This window comes from Ranitomeya imitator, chromosome 7, assembly GCF_032444005.1.
Source record: "Ranitomeya imitator isolate aRanImi1 chromosome 7, aRanImi1.pri, whole genome shotgun sequence".
Classification (NCBI taxonomy): Eukaryota; Metazoa; Chordata; class Amphibia; order Anura; family Dendrobatidae; genus Ranitomeya; species Ranitomeya imitator.
Window position 1 is genome coordinate 217,951,021 of NC_091288.1, and position 21,944 is coordinate 217,972,964.

General features: G+C 33.4%; 1 protein-coding gene across 1 annotated transcript in view; it reads left to right on the plus strand.

Moving 5' to 3' along the window:
* The window catches only part of TLCD3B (TLC domain containing 3B), a 61,331-nt gene extending 39,544 nt beyond the window's left edge, over positions 1–21,787 (plus strand). Inside the window, exons 4-5 of the mRNA XM_069734983.1 lie at positions 19,318–19,413; positions 19,506–21,787. Coding sequence (XP_069591084.1) covers positions 19,318–19,413; positions 19,506–19,832 — 423 coding nt within the window. The 3' untranslated portion in view covers positions 19,833–21,787. The remainder of the gene's footprint in view (positions 1–19,317; positions 19,414–19,505) is intronic.
* Positions 21,788–21,944: the final 157 nt, after the last annotated feature.

The following is a 21,944-nucleotide window of genomic DNA, read 5'->3' on the forward strand; positions in this document are numbered from 1 at the left end:
ACTACTATAATACTGCTCCTATGTACAAGAATATAACTACTATAATACTGCTCCTATGTACAAGAATATAACTACTATAATACTCCTCCTATGTACAAGAATATAACTACTATAATACTGCTCCTATGTACAAGAATATAACTACTATAATACTGCTCCTATGTACAAGAATATAACTAATATAATACTGCCCCTATGTACAAGAGTATAACTACTATAATACTGCTCCTATGTACAAGAATATAACTAATATAATACTGCCCCTATGTATAAGAATATAACTACTATAATACTGCTCCTATGTACAAGAATATAACTAATATAATACTGCCCCTATGTACAAGAATATAACTACTATAATACTGCTCCTATGTACAAGAATATAACTACTATAATACTGCCCCTATGTACAAGAATATAACTACTATAATACTGCTCCTATGTACAAGAATATAACTAATATAATACTGCCCCATGTACAAGAATATAACTACTATAATACTGCTCCTATGTACAAGAATATAACTACTATAATACTGCTCCTATGTACAAGAATATAACTAATATAATACTGCTCCTATGTACAAGAATATAACTACTATAATACTGCTCCTATGTACAAGAATATAACTACTATAATACTGCTCCTATGTACAAGAATATAACTAATATAATACTGCTCCTATGTACAAGAATATAACTACTATAATACTGCTCCTATGTACAAGAATATAACTACTATAATACTGCTCCTATGTACAGGAATATAACTACTATAATACTGCTCCTATGAACAAGACTATAACTACTATAATACTGCCCCTATGTACAAGAATATAACTACTATAATACTGCCCCTATGTACAAGAATATAACTACTATAATACTGCTCCTATACACAAGAATATAACTACTATAATACTGCCCCTATGTACAAGAATATAACTACTATAATACTGCCCCTATGTACAAGAATATAACTACTATAATACTGCTCCTATGTACAAGAATATAGCTACTATAATACTGCTCCTATACACAAGAATATAACTACTATAATACTGCCCCTATGTACAAGAATATAACTACTATAATACTGCTCCTATACACAAGAATATAACTACTATAATACTGCCCCTATGTACAAGAATATAACTACTATAATACTGCTCCTTTGTACAAGAATATAACTACTATAATACTGCTCCTATACACAAGAATATAACTACTATAATACTGCTCCTATACACAAGAATATAACTACTATAATACTGCTCCTATGTACAAGACTATAACTACTATAATACTGCTCCTATGCACAAGAATATAATTACTATAATACTGCTCCTATGTACAAGAACATAATTACTATAATACTGCCCCTATGTACAAGAATATAACTAATATAATACTGCCCCTATGTACAAGAATATAACTACTATAATACTGCTCCTATGTACAAGAATATAACTAATATAATACTGCCCCTATGTACAAGAATATAACTACTATAATACTGCTCCTATGTACAAGAATATAATTACTATAATACTGCTCCTATGTACAAAAATATAACTACTATAATACTGCTCCTATGTACAAGAATATAACTACTATAATACTGCTCCCTATGTACAGGAATATAACTACTATAATACTGCTCCTATGTACAGGAATATAACTACTATAATACTGCTCCTATGTACAAGAATATAACTACTATAATACTGCCCCTATGTACAAGAATATAACTACTATAATACTGCTCCTATGTACAAGAATATAATTACTATAATACTGCTCCTATGTACAAGAATATAACTACTATAATACTGCTCCTATGTACAAGAATATAACTAATATAATACTGCTCCTATGTACAAGAATATAACTACTATAATACTGCTCCTATGTACAAGAATATAACTAATATAATACTGCTCCTATGTACAAGAATATAACTACTATAATACTGCTCCTATGTACAAGAATATAACTACTATAATACTGCTCCTATACACAAGAATATAACTACTATAATACTGCCCCTATGTACAAGAATATAACTACTATAATACTGCCCCTATGTACAAGAATATAACTACTATAATACTGCCCCTATGTACAAGAATATAACTACTATAATACTGCTCCTATGTACAAGAATATAACTACTATAATACTGCTCCTATGTACAAGAATATAATTACTATAATATAATACTGCTCCTATGTACAAGAATATAACTAATATAATACTGCTCCTATGTACAAGAATATAACTACTATAATACTGCTCCTATACACAAGAATATAACTACTATAATACTGTCCCTATGTACAAGAATATAACTACTATTATACTGCTCCTATACACAAGAATATAACTACTATAATACTGCCCCTATGTACAAGAATATAACTACTATAATACTGCTCCTATACACAAGAATATAACTACTATAATACTACCCCTATGTACAAGAATATAACTACTATAATACTGCTCCTATGTACAAGAATATAACTACTATAATACTGCTCCTATGTACAAGAATATAATTACTATAATATAATACTGCTCCTATGTACAAGAATATAACTAATATAATACTGCTCCTATGTACAAGAATATAACTACTATAATACTGCCCCCTATGTACAAGAATATAACTACTATAATACTGCTCCTATGTACAAGAATATAACTACTATAATACTGCTCCTATACACAAGAATATAACTACTATAATACTGCCCCTATGTACAAGAATATAACTACTATAATACTGCTCCTATACACAAGAATATAACTACTATAATACTGCCCCTATGTACAAGAATATAACTACTATAATACTGCCCCTATGTACAAGAATATAACTACTATAATACTGCTCCTATGTACAAGAATATAACTAATATAATACTGCCCCTATGTACAAGAATATAACTACTATAATACTGCCCCTATGTACAAGAATATAACTACTATAATACTGCTCCTATACACAAGAATATAACTACTATAATACTGCCCCTATGTACAAGAATATAACTACTATAATACTGCCCCTATGTACAAGAATATAATTACTATAATACTGCTCCTTTGTACAAGAATATAATTACTATAATATCATACTGCTCCTATGTACAAGAATATAACTAATATAATACTGCTCCTATGTACAAGAATATAGCTACTATAATACTGCCCCCTATGTACAAGAATATAACTACTATAATACTGCTCCTATGTACAAGAATATAATTACTATAATATAATACTGCTCCTATGTACAAGAATATAACTACTATAATACTGCCCCTATGTACAAGACTATAATTACTATAATACTGCTCCTATTTACAAGAATATAACTACTATAATACTGCCCCTATGTACAAGACTATAATTACTATAATACTGCTCCTATTTACAAGAATATAACTACTATAATACTGCTCCTATGTACAAGAATATAACTACTATAATACTGCCCCTATGTACAAGACTATAATTACTATAATACTGCTCCTATTTACAAGAATATAACTAATATAATACTGCTCCTATGTACAAGAATATAGCTACTATAATACTGCCCCTATGTACAAGAATATAACTACTATAATACTGCTCCTATGTACAAGAATATAACTAATATAATACTGCTCCTATGTACAAGAATATAATTACTATAATACTGACCCTATGTACAAGACTATAACTACTATAATACTGCACCTATGTACAAGAATATAACTACTATAATACTGCCCCTATGTACAAGAATATAATTACTATAATACTGCTCCTATGTACAAGAATATAACTACTATAATACTGCTCCTATGTACAAGAATATAACTAATATAATACTGCCCCTATGTACAAGAATATAACTACTATAATACTGCTCCTATGTACAAGAATATAACTATTATAATACTGCCCCTATGTACAAGAATATAACTACTATAATACTGCCCCTATGTACAAGAATATAACTACTATAATACTGCTCCTATGTACAAGATTATAACTACTATAATACTGCTCCTATGTACAAGAATATAACTAATATAATACTGCTCCTATGTACAAGAATATAATTACTATAATACTGCTCCTATGTACAAGAATATAACTACTATAATACTGTCCCTATGTACAAGAATATAACTACTATAATACTGCCCCTATGTACAAGAATATAACTACTATAATACTGCTCCTATGTACAAGAATATAACTAATATAATACTGCTCCTGTGTACAAGAATATAATTACTATAATACTGCTCCTATGTACAAGAATATAACTACTATAATACTGCCCCTATGTACAGGAATATAACTACTATAATACTGCTCCTATGTAAAAGACTATAACTACTATAATACTGCTCCTATGTACAAGAATATAACTACTATAATACTGCTCCTATGTACAAGAATATAACTACTATAATACTGCCCCTATGTACAGGACTATAACTACTATAATACTGCTCCTATGTACAAGACTATAACTACTATAATACTGCCCCTATGTACAAGAATATAACTACTATAATACTGCTCCTATGTACAAGAATATAACTACTATAATACTGCCCCTATGTACAAGGATATAACTACTATAATACTGCTCCTATGTACAAGAATATAACTACTATAATACTGCTCCTATGTACAAGATTATAACTACTATAATACTGCTCCTATGTACAAGAATATAACTAATATAATACTGCTCCTATGTACAAGAATATAATTACTATAATACTGCTCCTATGTACAAGAATATAACTACTATAATACTGTCCCTATGTACAAGAATATAACTACTATAATACTGCCCCTATGTACAAGAATATAACTACTATAATACTGCTCCTATGTACAAGAATATAACTAATATAATACTGCTCCTGTGTACAAGAATATAACTACTATAATACTGCTCCTATGTACAAGAATATAACTACTATAATACTGCCCCTATGTACAGGACTATAACTACTATAATACTGCTCCTATGTACAAGACTATAACTACTATAATACTGCCCCTATGTACAAGAATATAACTACTATAATACTGCTCCTATGTACAAGAATATAACTATTATAATACTGCCCCTATGTACAAGAATATAACTACTATAATACTGCCCCTATGTACAAGAATATAACTACTATAATACTGCTCCTATGTACAAGATTATAACTACTATAATACTGCTCCTATGTACAAGAATATAACTAATATAATACTGCTCCTATGTACAAGAATATAATTACTATAATACTGCTCCTATGTACAAGAATATAACTACTATAATACTGTCCCTATGTACAAGAATATAACTACTATAATACTGCCCCTATGTACAAGAATATAACTACTATAATACTGCTCCTATGTACAAGAATATAACTAATATAATACTGCTCCTGTGTACAAGAATATAATTACTATAATACTGCTCCTATGTACAAGAATATAACTACTATAATACTGCCCCTATGTACAGGAATATAACTACTATAATACTGCTCCTATGTAAAAGACTATAACTACTATAATACTGCTCCTATGTACAAGAATATAACTACTATAATACTGCTCCTATGTACAAGAATATAACTACTATAATACTGCCCCTATGTACAGGACTATAACTACTATAATACTGCTCCTATGTACAAGACTATAACTACTATAATACTGCCCCTATGTACAAGAATATAACTACTATAATACTGCTCCTATGTAGAAGAATATAACTACTATAATACTGCCCCTATGTACAAGACTATAATTACTATAATACTGCTCCTATTTACAAGAATATAACTAATATAATACTGCCCCTATGTACAAGACTATACTATAATACTGCTCCTATTTACAAGAATATAACTACTATAATACTGCTCCTATGTACAAGAATATAACTACTATAATACTGCCCCTATGTACAAGACTATAATTACTATAATACTGCTCCTATTTACAAGAATATAACTAATATAATACTGCTCCTATGTACAAGAATATAGCTACTATAATACTGCCCCTATGTACAAGAATATAACTACTATAATACTGCTCCTATGTACAAGAATATAACTAATATAATACTGCTCCTATGTACAAGAATATAATTACTATAATACTGCTCCTATGTACAAGAATATAATTACTATAATACTGCCCCTATGTACAAGACTATAACTACTATAATACTGCCCCTATGTACAAGAATATAACTACTATAATACTGCCCCTATGTACAAGAATATAACTACTATAATACTGCTCCTATGTACAAGAATATAACTACTATAATACTGCTCCTATGTACAAGAATATAACTACTATAATACTGCTCCTATGTACAAGAATATAACTACTATAATACTGCTCCTATGTACAAGAATATAACTACTATAATACTGCCCCTATGTACAAGAATATAACTACTATAATACTGCTCCTATGTACAAGAATATAACTACTATAATACTGCCCCCCTATGTACAAGAATATAGCTACTATAATACTGCCCCTATGTACAAGAATATAACTACTATAATACTGCTCCTATGTACAAGAATATAATTACTATAATACTGCCCCTATGTACAAGAATATAACTACTATAATACTGCCCCTATGTACAAGAATATAACTACTGTAATACTGCTGCTATGTACAAGAATATAACTACTGTAATACTGCCCCTATGTACAGGAATATAACTACTATAATACTGCCCCTATGTACAAGAATATAATTACTATAATACTGCTCCTATGTACAAGACTATAACTACTATAATACTGCTCCTATGTACAAGAATATAATTACTATAATACTGCTCCTATGTACAAGACTATAACTACTATAATACTGCTCCTATGTACAAGAATATAACTACTATAATACTGCTCCTATGTACAAGAATATAACTACTATAATACTGCTCCTATGTACAAGAATATAACTACTATAATACTGCTCCTATGTACAAGAATATAACTACTATAATACTGCTCCTATGTACAAGAATATAACTAATATAATACTGCCCCTATGTACAAGAATATAACTACTATAATACTGCTCCTATGTACAAGAATATAACTACTATAATACTGCTCCTATGTACAAGAATATAACTACTATAATACTGCTCCTATGTACAAGAATATAACTAATATAATACTGCTCCTATGTACAAGAATATAACTAATATAATACTGCCCCTATGTACAAGAATATAACTACTATAATACTGCTCCTATGTACAAGAATATAACTAATATAATACTGCTCCTATGTACAAGAATATAATTACTATAATACTGCTCCTATGTACAAGAATATAATTACTATAATACTGCTCCTATGTACAAGAATATAACTAATATAATACTGCCCCTATGTACAAGAATATAACTACTATAATACTGCTCCTATATACAAGAATATAACTAATATAATACTGCTCCTATGTACAAGAATATAATTACTATAATACTGCTCCTATGTACAAGAATATAACTACTATAATACTGCCCCTATGTACAAGAATATAACTACTATAATACTGCTCCTATGTACAAGAATATAACTACTATAATACTGCTCCTATGTACAAGAATATAACTACTATAATACTGCCCCTATGTACAAGAATATAACTACTATAATACTGCTCCTATGTACAAGAATATAACTACTATAATACTGCCCCCCTATGTACAAGAATATATCTACTATAATATTGCCCCTATGTACAAGAATATAACTACTATAATACTGCTCCTATGTACAAGAATATAATTACTATAATACTGCTCCTATGTACAAGAATATAACTACTATAATACTGCCCCCCTATGTACAAGAATATATCTACTATAATATTGCCCCTATGTACAAGAATATAACTACTATAATACTGCTCCTATGTACAAGAATATAATTACTATAATACTGCCCCTATGTACAGGAATATAACTACTATAATACTGCCCCTATGTACAAGAATATAATTACTATAATACTGCTCCTATGTACAAGACTATAACTACTATAATACTGCTCCTATGTACAAGAATATAATTACTATAATACTGCTCCTATGTACAAGACTATAACTACTATAATACTGCTCCTATGTACAAGAATATAACTACTATAATACTGCTCCTATGTACAAGAATATAACTACTATAATACTGCTCCTATGTACAAGAATATAACTACTATAATACTGCCCCTATGTACAAGAATATAACTACTATAATACTGCTCCTATGTACATGAATATAACTACTATAATACTGCCCCTATGTACAAGAATATAACTACTATAATACTGCCCCTATGTACAAGAATATAACTACTATAATACTGCTCCTATGTACAAGAATATAACTACTATAATACTGCTCCTATGTACAAGAATATAACTGCTATAATACTGCTCCTATGTACAAGAATATAACTACTATAATACTGCTCCTATGTACAAGAATATAACTACTATAATACTGCTCCTATGTACAAGAATATAACTAATATAATACTGCTCCTATGTACAAGAATATAACTAATATAATACTGCCCCTATGTACAAGAATATAACTACTATAATACTGCTCCTATGTACAAGAATATAACTACTATAATACTGCTCCTATGTACAAGAATATAACTACTATAATACTGCTCCTATGTACAAGAATATAACTAATATAATACTGCTCCTATGTACAAGAATATAACTAATATAATACTGCCCCTATGTACAAGAATATAACTACTATAATACTGCTCCTATGTACAAGAATATAACTAATATAATACTGCTCCTATGTACAAGAATATAATTACTATAATACTGCTCCTATGTACAAGAATATAATTACTATAATACTGCTCCTATGTACAAGAATATAACTAATATAATACTGCCCCTATGTACAAGAATATAACTACTATAATACTGCTCCTATGTACAAGAATATAACTAATATAATACTGCTCCTATGTACAAGAATATAACTACTATAATACTGCTCCTATGTACAAGAATATAACTACTATAATACTGCCCCTATGTACAAGAATATAACTACTATAATACTGCTCCTATGTACAAGAATATAACTACTATAATACTGCTCCTATGTACAAGAATATAACTACTATAATACTGCTCCTATGTACAAGAATATAACTACTATAATACTGCTCCTATGTACAAGAATATAACTAATATAATACTGCCCCTATGTACAAGAATATAACTACTATAATACTCCTCCTATGTACAAGAATATAACTACTATAATACTGCTCCTATGTACAAGAATATAACTACTATAATACTGCTCCTATGTACAAGAATATAACTAATATAATACTGCCCCTATGTACAAGAATATAACTACTATAATACTGCTCCTATGTACAAGAATATAACTACTATAATACTGCTCCTATGTACAAGAATATAACTAATATAATACTGCCCCTATGTACAAGAATATAACTACTATAATACTCCTCCTATGTACAAGAATATAACTACTATAATACTGCTCCTATGTACAAGAATATAACTACTATAATACTGCTCCTATGTACAAGAATATAACTAATATAATACTGCCCCTATGTACAAGAATATAACTACTATAATACTGCTCCTATGTACAAGAATATAACTAATATAATACTGCCCCTATGTACAAGAATATAACTACTATAATACTGCTCCTATGTACAAGAATATAACTACTATAATACTGCCCCTATGTACAAGAATATAACTACTATAATACTGCTCCTATGTACAAGAATATAACTAATATAATACTGCCCCTATGTACAAGAATATAACTACTATAATACTGCTCCTATGTACAAGAATATAACTACTATAATACTGCTCCTATGTACAAGAATATAACTAATATAATACTGCTCCTATGTACAAGAATATAACTACTATAATACTGCTCCTATGTACAAGAATATAACTACTATAATACTGCTCCTATGTACAAGAATATAACTAATATAATACTGCTCCTATGTACAAGAATATAACTACTATAATACTGCTCCTATGTACAAGAATATAACTACTATAATACTGCTCCTATGTACAGGAATATAACTACTATAATACTGCTCCTATGTACAAGAATATAACTACTATAATACTGCTCCTATGTACAAGAATATAACTACTATAATACTGCTCCTATGTACAAGACTATAACTACTATAATACTGCCCCTATGTACAAGAATATAACTACTATAATACTGCCCCTATGTACAAGAATATAACTACTATAATACTGCCCCTATGTACAAGAATATAACTACTATAATACTGCTCCTATGTACAAGAATATAACTACTATAATACTGCCCCTATGTACAAGAATATAACTACTATAATACTGCCCCTATGTACAAGAATATAACTACTATAATACTGCCCCTATGTACAAGAATATAACTACTATAATACTGCTCCTATGTACAAGAATATAACTACTATAATACTGCCCCTATGTACAAGAATATAACTACTATAATACTGCCCCTATGTACAAGAATATAACTACTATAATACTGCTCCTATGTACAAGAATATAATTACTATAATATAATACTGCTCCTATGTACAAGAATATAGCTACTATAATACTGCCCCCTATGTACAAGAATATAACTACTATAATACTGCTCCTATGTACAAGAATATAGCTACTATAATACTGCTCCTATACACAAGAATATAACTACTATAATACTGCCCCTATGTACAAGAATATAACTACTATAATACTGCTCCTATACACAAGAATATAACTACTATAATACTGCCCCTATGTACAAGAATATAACTACTATAATACTGCTCCTATGTACAAGAATATAACTAATATAATACTGCCCCTATGTACAAGAATATAACTACTATAATACTGCTCCTATACACAAGAATATAACTACTATAATACTGCCCCTATGTACAAGAATATAACTACTATAATACTGCTCCTATACACAAGAATATAACTACTATAATACTGCTCCTATGTACAAGACTATAACTACTATAATACTGCTCCTATGCACAAGAATATAACTACTATAATACTGCTCCTATGTACAAGAATATAACTACTATAATACTGCTCCTATGTACAAGAATATAACTACTATAATACTGCTCCTATGTACAAGAATATAACTACTATAATACTGCCCCTATGTACAAGAATATAACTACTATAATACTGCTCCTATGTACAAGAATATAACTACTATAATACTGCTCCTATGTACAAGACTATAACTACTATAATACTGCTCCTATGTACAAGAATATAACTACTATAATACTGCTCCTATGTACAAGAATATAACTACTATAATACTGCCCCTATGTACAAGAATATAACTACTATAATACTGCTCCTATGTACAAGAATATAATTACTATAATACTGCTCCTATGTACAAGACTATAATTACTATAATACTGCTCCTATGTACAAGAATATAACTAATATAATACTGCCCCTATGTACAAGAATATAACTACTATAATACTGCTCCTATGTACAAGAATATAACTAATATAATACTGCTCCTATGTACAAGAATATAATTACTATAATACTGCCCCTATGTACAAGAATATAACTACTATAATACCGCTCTTATGTACAAGAATATAACTACTATAATACTGCTCCTATGTACAAGAATATAACTAATATAATACTGCCCCTATGTACAAGAATATAACTACTATAATACTGCTCCTATGTACAAGAATATAACTAATATAATACTGCCCCTATGTACAAGAATATAACTACTATAATACTGCTCCTATGTACAAGAATATAACTAATATAATACTGCTCCTATGTACAAGAATATAACTAATATAATACTGCTCCTATGTACAAGAATATAACTACTATAATACTGCTCCTATGTACAAGAATATAACTACTATAATACTGCTTCTATGTACAAGAATATAACTAATATAATACTGCCCCTATGTACAAGAATATAACTACTATAATACTGCTCCTATGTACAAGAATATAACTAATATAATACTGCTCCTATGTACAAGAATATAACTACTATAATACTGCTCCTATGTAGAAGAATATAACTAATATAATACTGCCCCTATGTACAAGAATATAACTACTATAATACTGCTCCTATGTACAAGAATATAACTACTATAATACTGCCCCTATGTACAAGAATATAACTACTATAATACTGCTCCTATGTACAAGAATATAACTATTATAATACTGCCCCTATGTACAAGAATATAACTACTATAATACTGCCCCTATGTACAAGAATATAACTACTATAATACTGCTCCTATGTACAAGAATATAACTAATATAATACTGCTCCTATGTACAAGAATATAACTAATATAATACTGCTCCTATGTACAAGAATATAATTACTATAATACTGCTCCTATGTACAAGAATATAACTACTATAATACTGCCCCTATGTACAAGAATATAACTACTATAATACTGCCCCTATGTACAAGAATATAACTACTATAATACTGCTCCTATGTACAAGAATATAACTACTATAATACTGCTCCTATGTACAAGAATATAACTACTATAATACTGCTCCTATGTACAAGAATATAACTACTATAATACTGCTCCTATGTACAAGAATATAACTACTATAATACTGCTCCTATGTACAAGAATATAACTAATATAATACTGCCCCCTATATACAAGAATATAACTACTATAATACTGCTCCTATGTAGAAGAATATAACTAATATAATACTGCCCCCTATGTACAAGAATATAACTACTATAATACTGCCCCTATGTACAAGAATATAACTACTATAATACTGCCCCTATGTACAAGAATATAACTACTATAATACTGCCCCTATGTACAAGAATATAACTACTATAATACTGCCCCTATGTACAAGAATATAACTACTATAATACTGCTCCTATGTACAAGAATATAACTACTATAATACTGCCCCTATGTACAAGAATATAACTACTATAATACTGCCCCTATGTACAAGAATATAACTACTATAATACTGCTCCTATGTACAAGAATATAATTACTATAATATAATACTGCTCCTATGTACAAGAATATAGCTACTATAATACTGCCCCCTATGTACAAGAATATAACTACTATAATACTGCTCCTATGTACAAGAATATAGCTACTATAATACTGCTCCTATACACAAGAATATAACTACTATAATACTGCCCCTATGTACAAGAATATAACTACTATAATACTGCTCCTATACACAAGAATATAACTACTATAATACTGCCCCTATGTACAAGAATATAACTACTATAATACTGCTCCTATGTACAAGAATATAACTAATATAATACTGCCCCTATGTACAAGAATATAACTACTATAATACTGCTCCTATACACAAGAATATAACTACTATAATACTGCCCCTATGTACAAGAATATAACTACTATAATACTGCTCCTATACACAAGAATATAACTACTATAATACTGCTCCTATGTACAAGACTATAACTACTATAATACTGCTCCTATGCACAAGAATATAACTACTATAATACTGCTCCTATGTACAAGAATATAACTACTATAATACTGCTCCTATGTACAAGAATATAACTACTATAATACTGCTCCTATGTACAAGAATATAACTACTATAATACTGCCCCTATGTACAAGAATATAACTACTATAATACTGCTCCTATGTACAAGAATATAACTACTATAATACTGCTCCTATGTACAAGACTATAACTACTATAATACTGCTCCTATGTACAAGAATATAACTACTATAATACTGCTCCTATGTACAAGAATATAACTACTATAATACTGCCCCTATGTACAAGAATATAACTACTATAATACTGCTCCTATGTACAAGAATATAATTACTATAATACTGCTCCTATGTACAAGACTATAATTACTATAATACTGCTCCTATGTACAAGAATATAACTAATATAATACTGCCCCTATGTACAAGAATATAACTACTATAATACTGCTCCTATGTACAAGAATATAACTAATATAATACTGCTCCTATGTACAAGAATATAATTACTATAATACTGCCCCTATGTACAAGAATATAACTACTATAATACCGCTCTTATGTACAAGAATATAACTACTATAATACTGCTCCTATGTACAAGAATATAACTAATATAATACTGCCCCTATGTACAAGAATATAACTACTATAATACTGCTCCTATGTACAAGAATATAACTAATATAATACTGCCCCTATGTACAAGAATATAACTACTATAATACTGCTCCTATGTACAAGAATATAACTAATATAATACTGCTCCTATGTACAAGAATATAACTAATATAATACTGCTCCTATGTACAAGAATATAACTACTATAATACTGCTCCTATGTACAAGAATATAACTACTATAATACTGCTTCTATGTACAAGAATATAACTAATATAATACTGCCCCTATGTACAAGAATATAACTACTATAATACTGCTCCTATGTACAAGAATATAACTAATATAATACTGCTCCTATGTACAAGAATATAACTACTATAATACTGCTCCTATGTAGAAGAATATAACTAATATAATACTGCCCCTATGTACAAGAATATAACTACTATAATACTGCTCCTATGTACAAGAATATAACTACTATAATACTGCCCCTATGTACAAGAATATAACTACTATAATACTGCTCCTATGTACAAGAATATAACTATTATAATACTGCCCCTATGTACAAGAATATAACTACTATAATACTGCCCCTATGTACAAGAATATAACTACTATAATACTGCTCCTATGTACAAGAATATAACTAATATAATACTGCTCCTATGTACAAGAATATAACTAATATAATACTGCTCCTATGTACAAGAATATAATTACTATAATACTGCTCCTATGTACAAGAATATAACTACTATAATACTGCCCCTATGTACAAGAATATAACTACTATAATACTGCCCCTATGTACAAGAATATAACTACTATAATACTGCTCCTATGTACAAGAATATAACTACTATAATACTGCTCCTATGTACAAGAATATAACTACTATAATACTGCTCCTATGTACAAGAATATAACTACTATAATACTGCTCCTATGTACAAGAATATAACTACTATAATACTGCTCCTATGTACAAGAATATAACTAATATAATACTGCCCCCTATATACAAGAATATAACTACTATAATACTGCTCCTATGTAGAAGAATATAACTAATATAATACTGCCCCCTATGTACAAGAATATAACTACTATAATACTGCTCCTATGACCAAGAATATACAGTGGGGCAAAAAAGTATTTAGTCAGTCAGCAATAGTGCAAGTTCCACCACTTAAAAAGATGAGAGGCGTCTGTAATTTACATCATAGGTAGACCTCAACTATGGGAGACAAACTGAGAAAAAAAAATCCAGAAAATCACATTGTCTGTTTTTTTTAACAATTTATTTGCATATTATGGTGGAAAATAAGTATTTGGTCAGAAACAAAATTTCATCTCAATACTTTGTAATATATCCTTTGTTGGCAATGACAGAGGTCAAACGTTTTCTGTAAGTCTTCACAAGGTTGCCACACACTGTTGTTGGTATGTTGGCCCATTCCTCCATGCAGATCTCCTCTAGAGCAGTGATGTTTTTGGCTTTTCGCTTGGCAACACGGACTTTCAACTCCCTCCAAAGGTTTTCTATAGGGTTGAGATCTGGAGACTGGCTAGGCCACTCCAGGACCTTGAAATGCTTCTTACGAAGCCACTCCTTCGTTGCCCTGGCGGTGTGCTTTGGATCATTGTCATGTTGAAAGACCCAGCCACGTTTCATTTTCAATGCCCTTGCTGATGGAAGGAGGTTTGCACTCAAAATCTCACGATACATGGCCCCATTCATTCTTTCATGTACCCGGATCAGTCGTCCTGGCCCCTTTGCAGAAAAACAGCCCCAAAGCATGATGTTTCCACCACCATGCTTTACAGTAGGTATGGTGTTTGATGGATGCAACTCAGTATTCTTTTTCCTCCAAACACGACAAGTTGTGTTTCTACCAAACAGTTCCAGTTTGGTTTCATCAGACCATAGGACATTCTCCCAAAACTCCTCTGGATCATCCAAATGCTCTCTAGCAAACTTCAGACGGGCCCGGACATGTACTGGCTTAAGCAGTGGGACACGTCTGGCACTGCAGGATCTGAGTCCATGGTGGCGTAGTGTGTTACTTATGGTAGGCCTTGTTACATTGGTCCCAGCTCTCTGCAGTTCATTCACTAGGTCCCCCCGCGTGGTTCTGGGATTTTTGCTCACCGTTCTTGTGATCATTCTGACCCCACGGGGTGGGATTTTGCGTGGAGCCCCAGATCGAGGGAGATTATCAGTGGTCTTGTATGTCTTCCATTTTCTAATTATTGCTCCCACTGTTGATTTCTTCACTCCAAGCTGGTTGGCTATTGCAGATTCAGTCTTCCCAGCCTGGTGCAGGGCTACAATTTTGTTTCTGGTGTCCTTTGACAGCTCTTTGGTCTTCACCATAGTGGAGTTTGGAGTCAGACTGTTTGAGGGTGTGCACAGGTGTCTTTTTATACTGATAACAAGTTTAAACAGGTGCCATTACTACAGGTAATGAGTGGAAGAAAGAGGAGACTCTTAAAGAAGAAGTTACAGGTCTGTGAGAGCCAGAAATCTTGATTGTTTGTTTCTGACCAAATACTTATTTTCCACCATAATATGCAAATAAATTGTTAAAAAAACAGACAATGTGATTTTCTGGATTTTTTTTTTCTCAGTTTGTCTCCCATAGTTGAGGTCTACCTATGATGTAAATTACAGACGCCTCTCATCTTTTTAAGTGGTGGAACTTGCACTATTGCTGACTGACTAAATACTTTTTTGCCCCACTGTACCTACTATAATACTGCCCCTATGTACAAGAATATAACTACTATAATACTGCCTCTATATACAGGAATATAACTACTATAATACTGCTCCTATGTACAAGAACATATCTACTATAATACTGCCCCTATGTACAAGAATATAACTACTATAATACTGCCCCTATGTACAAGATATAACTACTATAATACTGCCCCTATGTACAAGAACATATCTACTATAATACTGCCCCTATGTACAAGAATATAACTACTATAATACTGCCCCTATGTACAAGATATAACTACTATAATACTGCCCCTATGTACAAGAACATATCTACTATAATACTGCCCCTATGTACAAGAATATAACTACTATAATATTGCTCCTATGACCAAGAATACACCTACTATAATACTGCTCCTATGTACAAGAATATAACTACTATAATACTGCCCCTATGTACAAGAATATAACTACTATAATATTGCTCCTATGACCAAGAATATACCTACTATAATACTGCCCCTATGTACAAGAATATAACTACTATAATACTGCCCCTATGTACAAGAATATAACTACTATAATATTGCTCCTATGACCAAGAATATACCTACTATAATACTGCTCCTATGTACAAGAATATAACTACTATAATACTGCTCCTATGTACAAGAATATTACTACTATAATACTGCCCCTATGTACAAGAATATAACTACTATAATATTGCTCCTATGACCAAGAATATACCTACTATAATACTGCCCCTATGTACAAGAATATAACTACTATAATACTGCCCCTATGTACAAGAATATAACTACTATAATACTGCTCCTATGTACAAGAATATAACTACTATAATACTGCCCCTATGTACAAGATATAACTACTATAATACTGCCCCTATGTACAAGAACATATCTACTATAATACTGCCCCTATGTACAAGAATATAACTACTATAATACTGCTCCTATGTACAAGAATATAACTACTATAATACTGCTCCTATGTACAAGAATATAACTACTATAATACTGCCCCTATGTACAAGAATATAACTACTATAATATTGCTCCTATGACCAAGAATATACCTACTATAATACTGCCCCTATGTACAAGAATATAACTACTATAATACTGCCCCTATGTACAAGAATATAACTACTATAATATTGCTCCTATGACCAAGAATATACCTACTATAATACTGCTCCTATGTACAAGAATATAACTACTATAATACTGCCCCTATGTACAAGAATATAACTACTATAATACTGCCCCTATGTAAAAGAATATAACTTTTATAATACTGCCTCTATATACAAGAATATAACTACTATAATACTGCTCCTATGTACAAGAATATAACTGCTATAATACTGTCCCCTACGTACAGGAATATAACTACTATAATACTGCCCCCTATGTACAGGAATATAACTACTATAATACCGCTCCTATGTACAAGAATATAACTACTATAATACTGCCCCCATATACAAGAATATAACTACTATAATACTGCCCCCATATACAAGAATATAACTCCTATAATACTGCTCCTATGTACAAGAATATAACTACTATAATACTGCTCCTATGTACAAGAATATAACTACTATAATACTGCCCCTATGTACAAGAATATAACTACTATAATACTGCTCCTATGTACAAGAATATAACTACTATAATACTGCCCCCTATGTACAAGAATATAACTACTATAATACTGCCCCTATGTACAAGAATATAACTACTATCATACTGCTCCTATGTACAAGAATATAACTACTATAATACTGCCCCTATGTACAAGAATATAACTACTATAATACTGCTCCTATGTACAAGAATATAACTACTATAATACTGCTCCTATGTACAAGAATATAACTACTATAATACTGCTCCTATGTACAAGAATATAACTACTATAATACTGCTCCTATGTACAAGAATATAACTACTATAATACTGCCCCTATGTACAAGAATATAACTACTATAATACTGCTCCTATGTACAAGAATATAACTACTATAATACTGCTCCTATGTACAAGAATATAACTACTATAATACTGCTCCTATGTACAAGAATATAACTACTATAATACTGGCCCTATGTACAATGATATAAGTAGTATAATGCCGCCTGGTGTGTACATGTTGTATATGGCTATCATTTTTGTGTTTTGCAGCTGTGGAGAGAAGGGAAGGGAGACTTTTTCTTGGGGTGCATGCTGATGGCTGAAGTCAGTACCCCGTTTGTTTGTCTGGGTAAAGTGCTGATCCAGGTGAGTGCGGTATTAGACGCGGCACTCTGCCGTCTCTCCGGCCTCTGTGTAGATAATGACGGCGCCTTTTCTTCTTTCTCTCCATCTTGCAGTATAAGAAGCAGGACACCCTTCTGCACCGGCTCAATGGCGTCGTCATGCTAGTGACTTTTTTCTGCTGCCGCCTGCTGCTGTTCCCCTACATGTACTGGGTGTACGGGCGGCGGGTGGGACTGCCCCTCTACAGGGTGCCCTTCAGTCTCTCCCCGGAGTACAACGTTGGCGCGGCCGTCCTCATGGCGCCCCAGGTTTACTGGTTTTACCTAATCTGCCGAAGAGCGTACAGCTTGTTCCAGCAGTGTAGGATGAGCCAGCGGCCCAGGAATGGACATCCCGTCACCGACAGCCCCTCAGCCAAAGACCAGGACTGCTCACAGTGACCCCTCATAGACGCTCCCACCCAACCGGCTCATCCCCAAATCTGAGACTCGGTGTGACCGCTGCGGCATAATGGACTGTGCCTTGCTGGATGCATAGACAGCACTGCGTCATGCACTGCTATAGAGGTCACCGGGGGTCTCCGGAGAGGAGAGGGGGCGCTAGGGGGACACCCTGACCGCCCTCTGAAGGCTCTCACCCACAGTGTGACAGTATTAACGGATTCTGCTACCGATTCCTCCTCTGTAGTCCTCTCAGTGACCACCAGGTGGCACTCATCGTTTCCACGACCGTGTAATATCCTCAGTGTCCACCAGGGGTCATCCACGACCGTGCAATATCCTCAGTGTCCACCAGGGGTCATCCACGACCGTGCAATATCCTCAGTGTCCACCAGGGGTCATCCACGACCGTGCAATATCCTCAGTGTCCACCAGGGGTCATCCACGACCGTGCAATATCCTCAGTGTCCACCAGGGGTCATCCACGACCGTGCAATATCCTCAGTGTCCACCAGGGGTCATCCACGACCGTGCAATATCCTCAGTGTCCACCAGGGGTCATCCACGACCGTGCAATATCCTCAGTGTCCACCAGGGGTCATCCACGACCGTGCAATATCCTCAGTGTCCACCAGGGGTCATCCACGACCGTGCAATATCCTCAGTGTCCACCAGGGGTCATCCACGACCGTGCAATATCCTCAGTGTCCACCAAGGGTCATCCACGACTGTGCAATATCCTCAGTGTCCACCAGGGGTCATCCACGACCGTGCAATATCCTCAGTGTCCACCAAGGGTCATCCACGACCGTGCAATATCCTCAGTGTCCACCAGGGGTCATCCACGACCGTGCAATATCCTCAGTGTCCACCAGGGGTCATCCACGACCGTGCAATATCCTCAGTGTCCACCAGGGGTCATCCACGACCGTTTAATATCCTCAGTGTCCACCAGGGGTCATCCACGACCGTGCAATATCCTCAGTGTCCACCAGGGGTCATCCACGACCGTGCAATATCCTCAGTGTCCACAGGGGTCATCCACGACCGTGCAATATCCTCAGTGTCCACCAGGGGTCATCCACGACCGTGCAATATCCTCAGTGTCCACCAGGGGTCATCCACGACCGTGCAATATCCTCAGTGTCCACCAAGGGTCATCCACGACCGTGCAATATCCTCAGTGTCCACCAGGGGTCATCCACGACCGTTTAATATCCTCTGTGTCCACCAGGGGTCATCCACGACCGTGCAATATCCTCAGTGTCCACCAGGGGTCATCCACGACCGTGCAATATCCTCAGTGTCCACAGGGGTCATCCACGACCGTGCAATATCCTTAGTGTCCACCAGGGGTCATCCACGACCGTGCAATATCCTCAGTGTCCACCAGGGGTCATCCACGACCGTGCAATATCCTCAATGTCCACCAGGGGTCATCCACGACCGTGCAATATCCTCAGTGTCCACCAGGGGTCATCCACGACCGTTTAATATCCTCAGTGTCCACCAGGGGTCATCCACGACCGTGCAATATCCTCAGTGTCCACCAGGGGTCAACCACGACCGTTTAATATCCTCAGTGTCCACCAGGGGTCATCCACGACCGTGCAATATCCTCAGTGTCCACCAGGGGTCAACCACGACCGTGCAATATCCTCAGTGTCCACCAGGGGTCAGTGTTATTGTGCGTAGGGATGGTAGCAAATGCATCCTGCACTACTCACCGCCACCACTAGGGGGAAGGGTTAGGGTACAGCTCTGCGCTCTGAAAGCCCCACCAAGGGGGTTATACTGGCCAAACTCTATAGTAACTTCCCCTTTAATTGTGTGGGTGAAGGGTCAGCGCTTTCCGCATTTCCTCCCTGTAGATATGGGAGAGTATTGGGCAGCAGCATGTTAGGGGTTAAGTCTAACTGCCCGGACAATTAGGGAATGGCTGCAATGAAATAAGCAAAAAAAAGTAAAATAAAAAAAAAAAAATTTGCTCAAAGCTGCACATTTAAGGGTTAAGCATGGCGAGATATTAGCCAATCAGCCAGCTGTGTTTGCCTTGATCAGAACCCGTTGATCGCTGAGCGCACCGCCCCTTTTAGTTTTGTCACTGCTAAT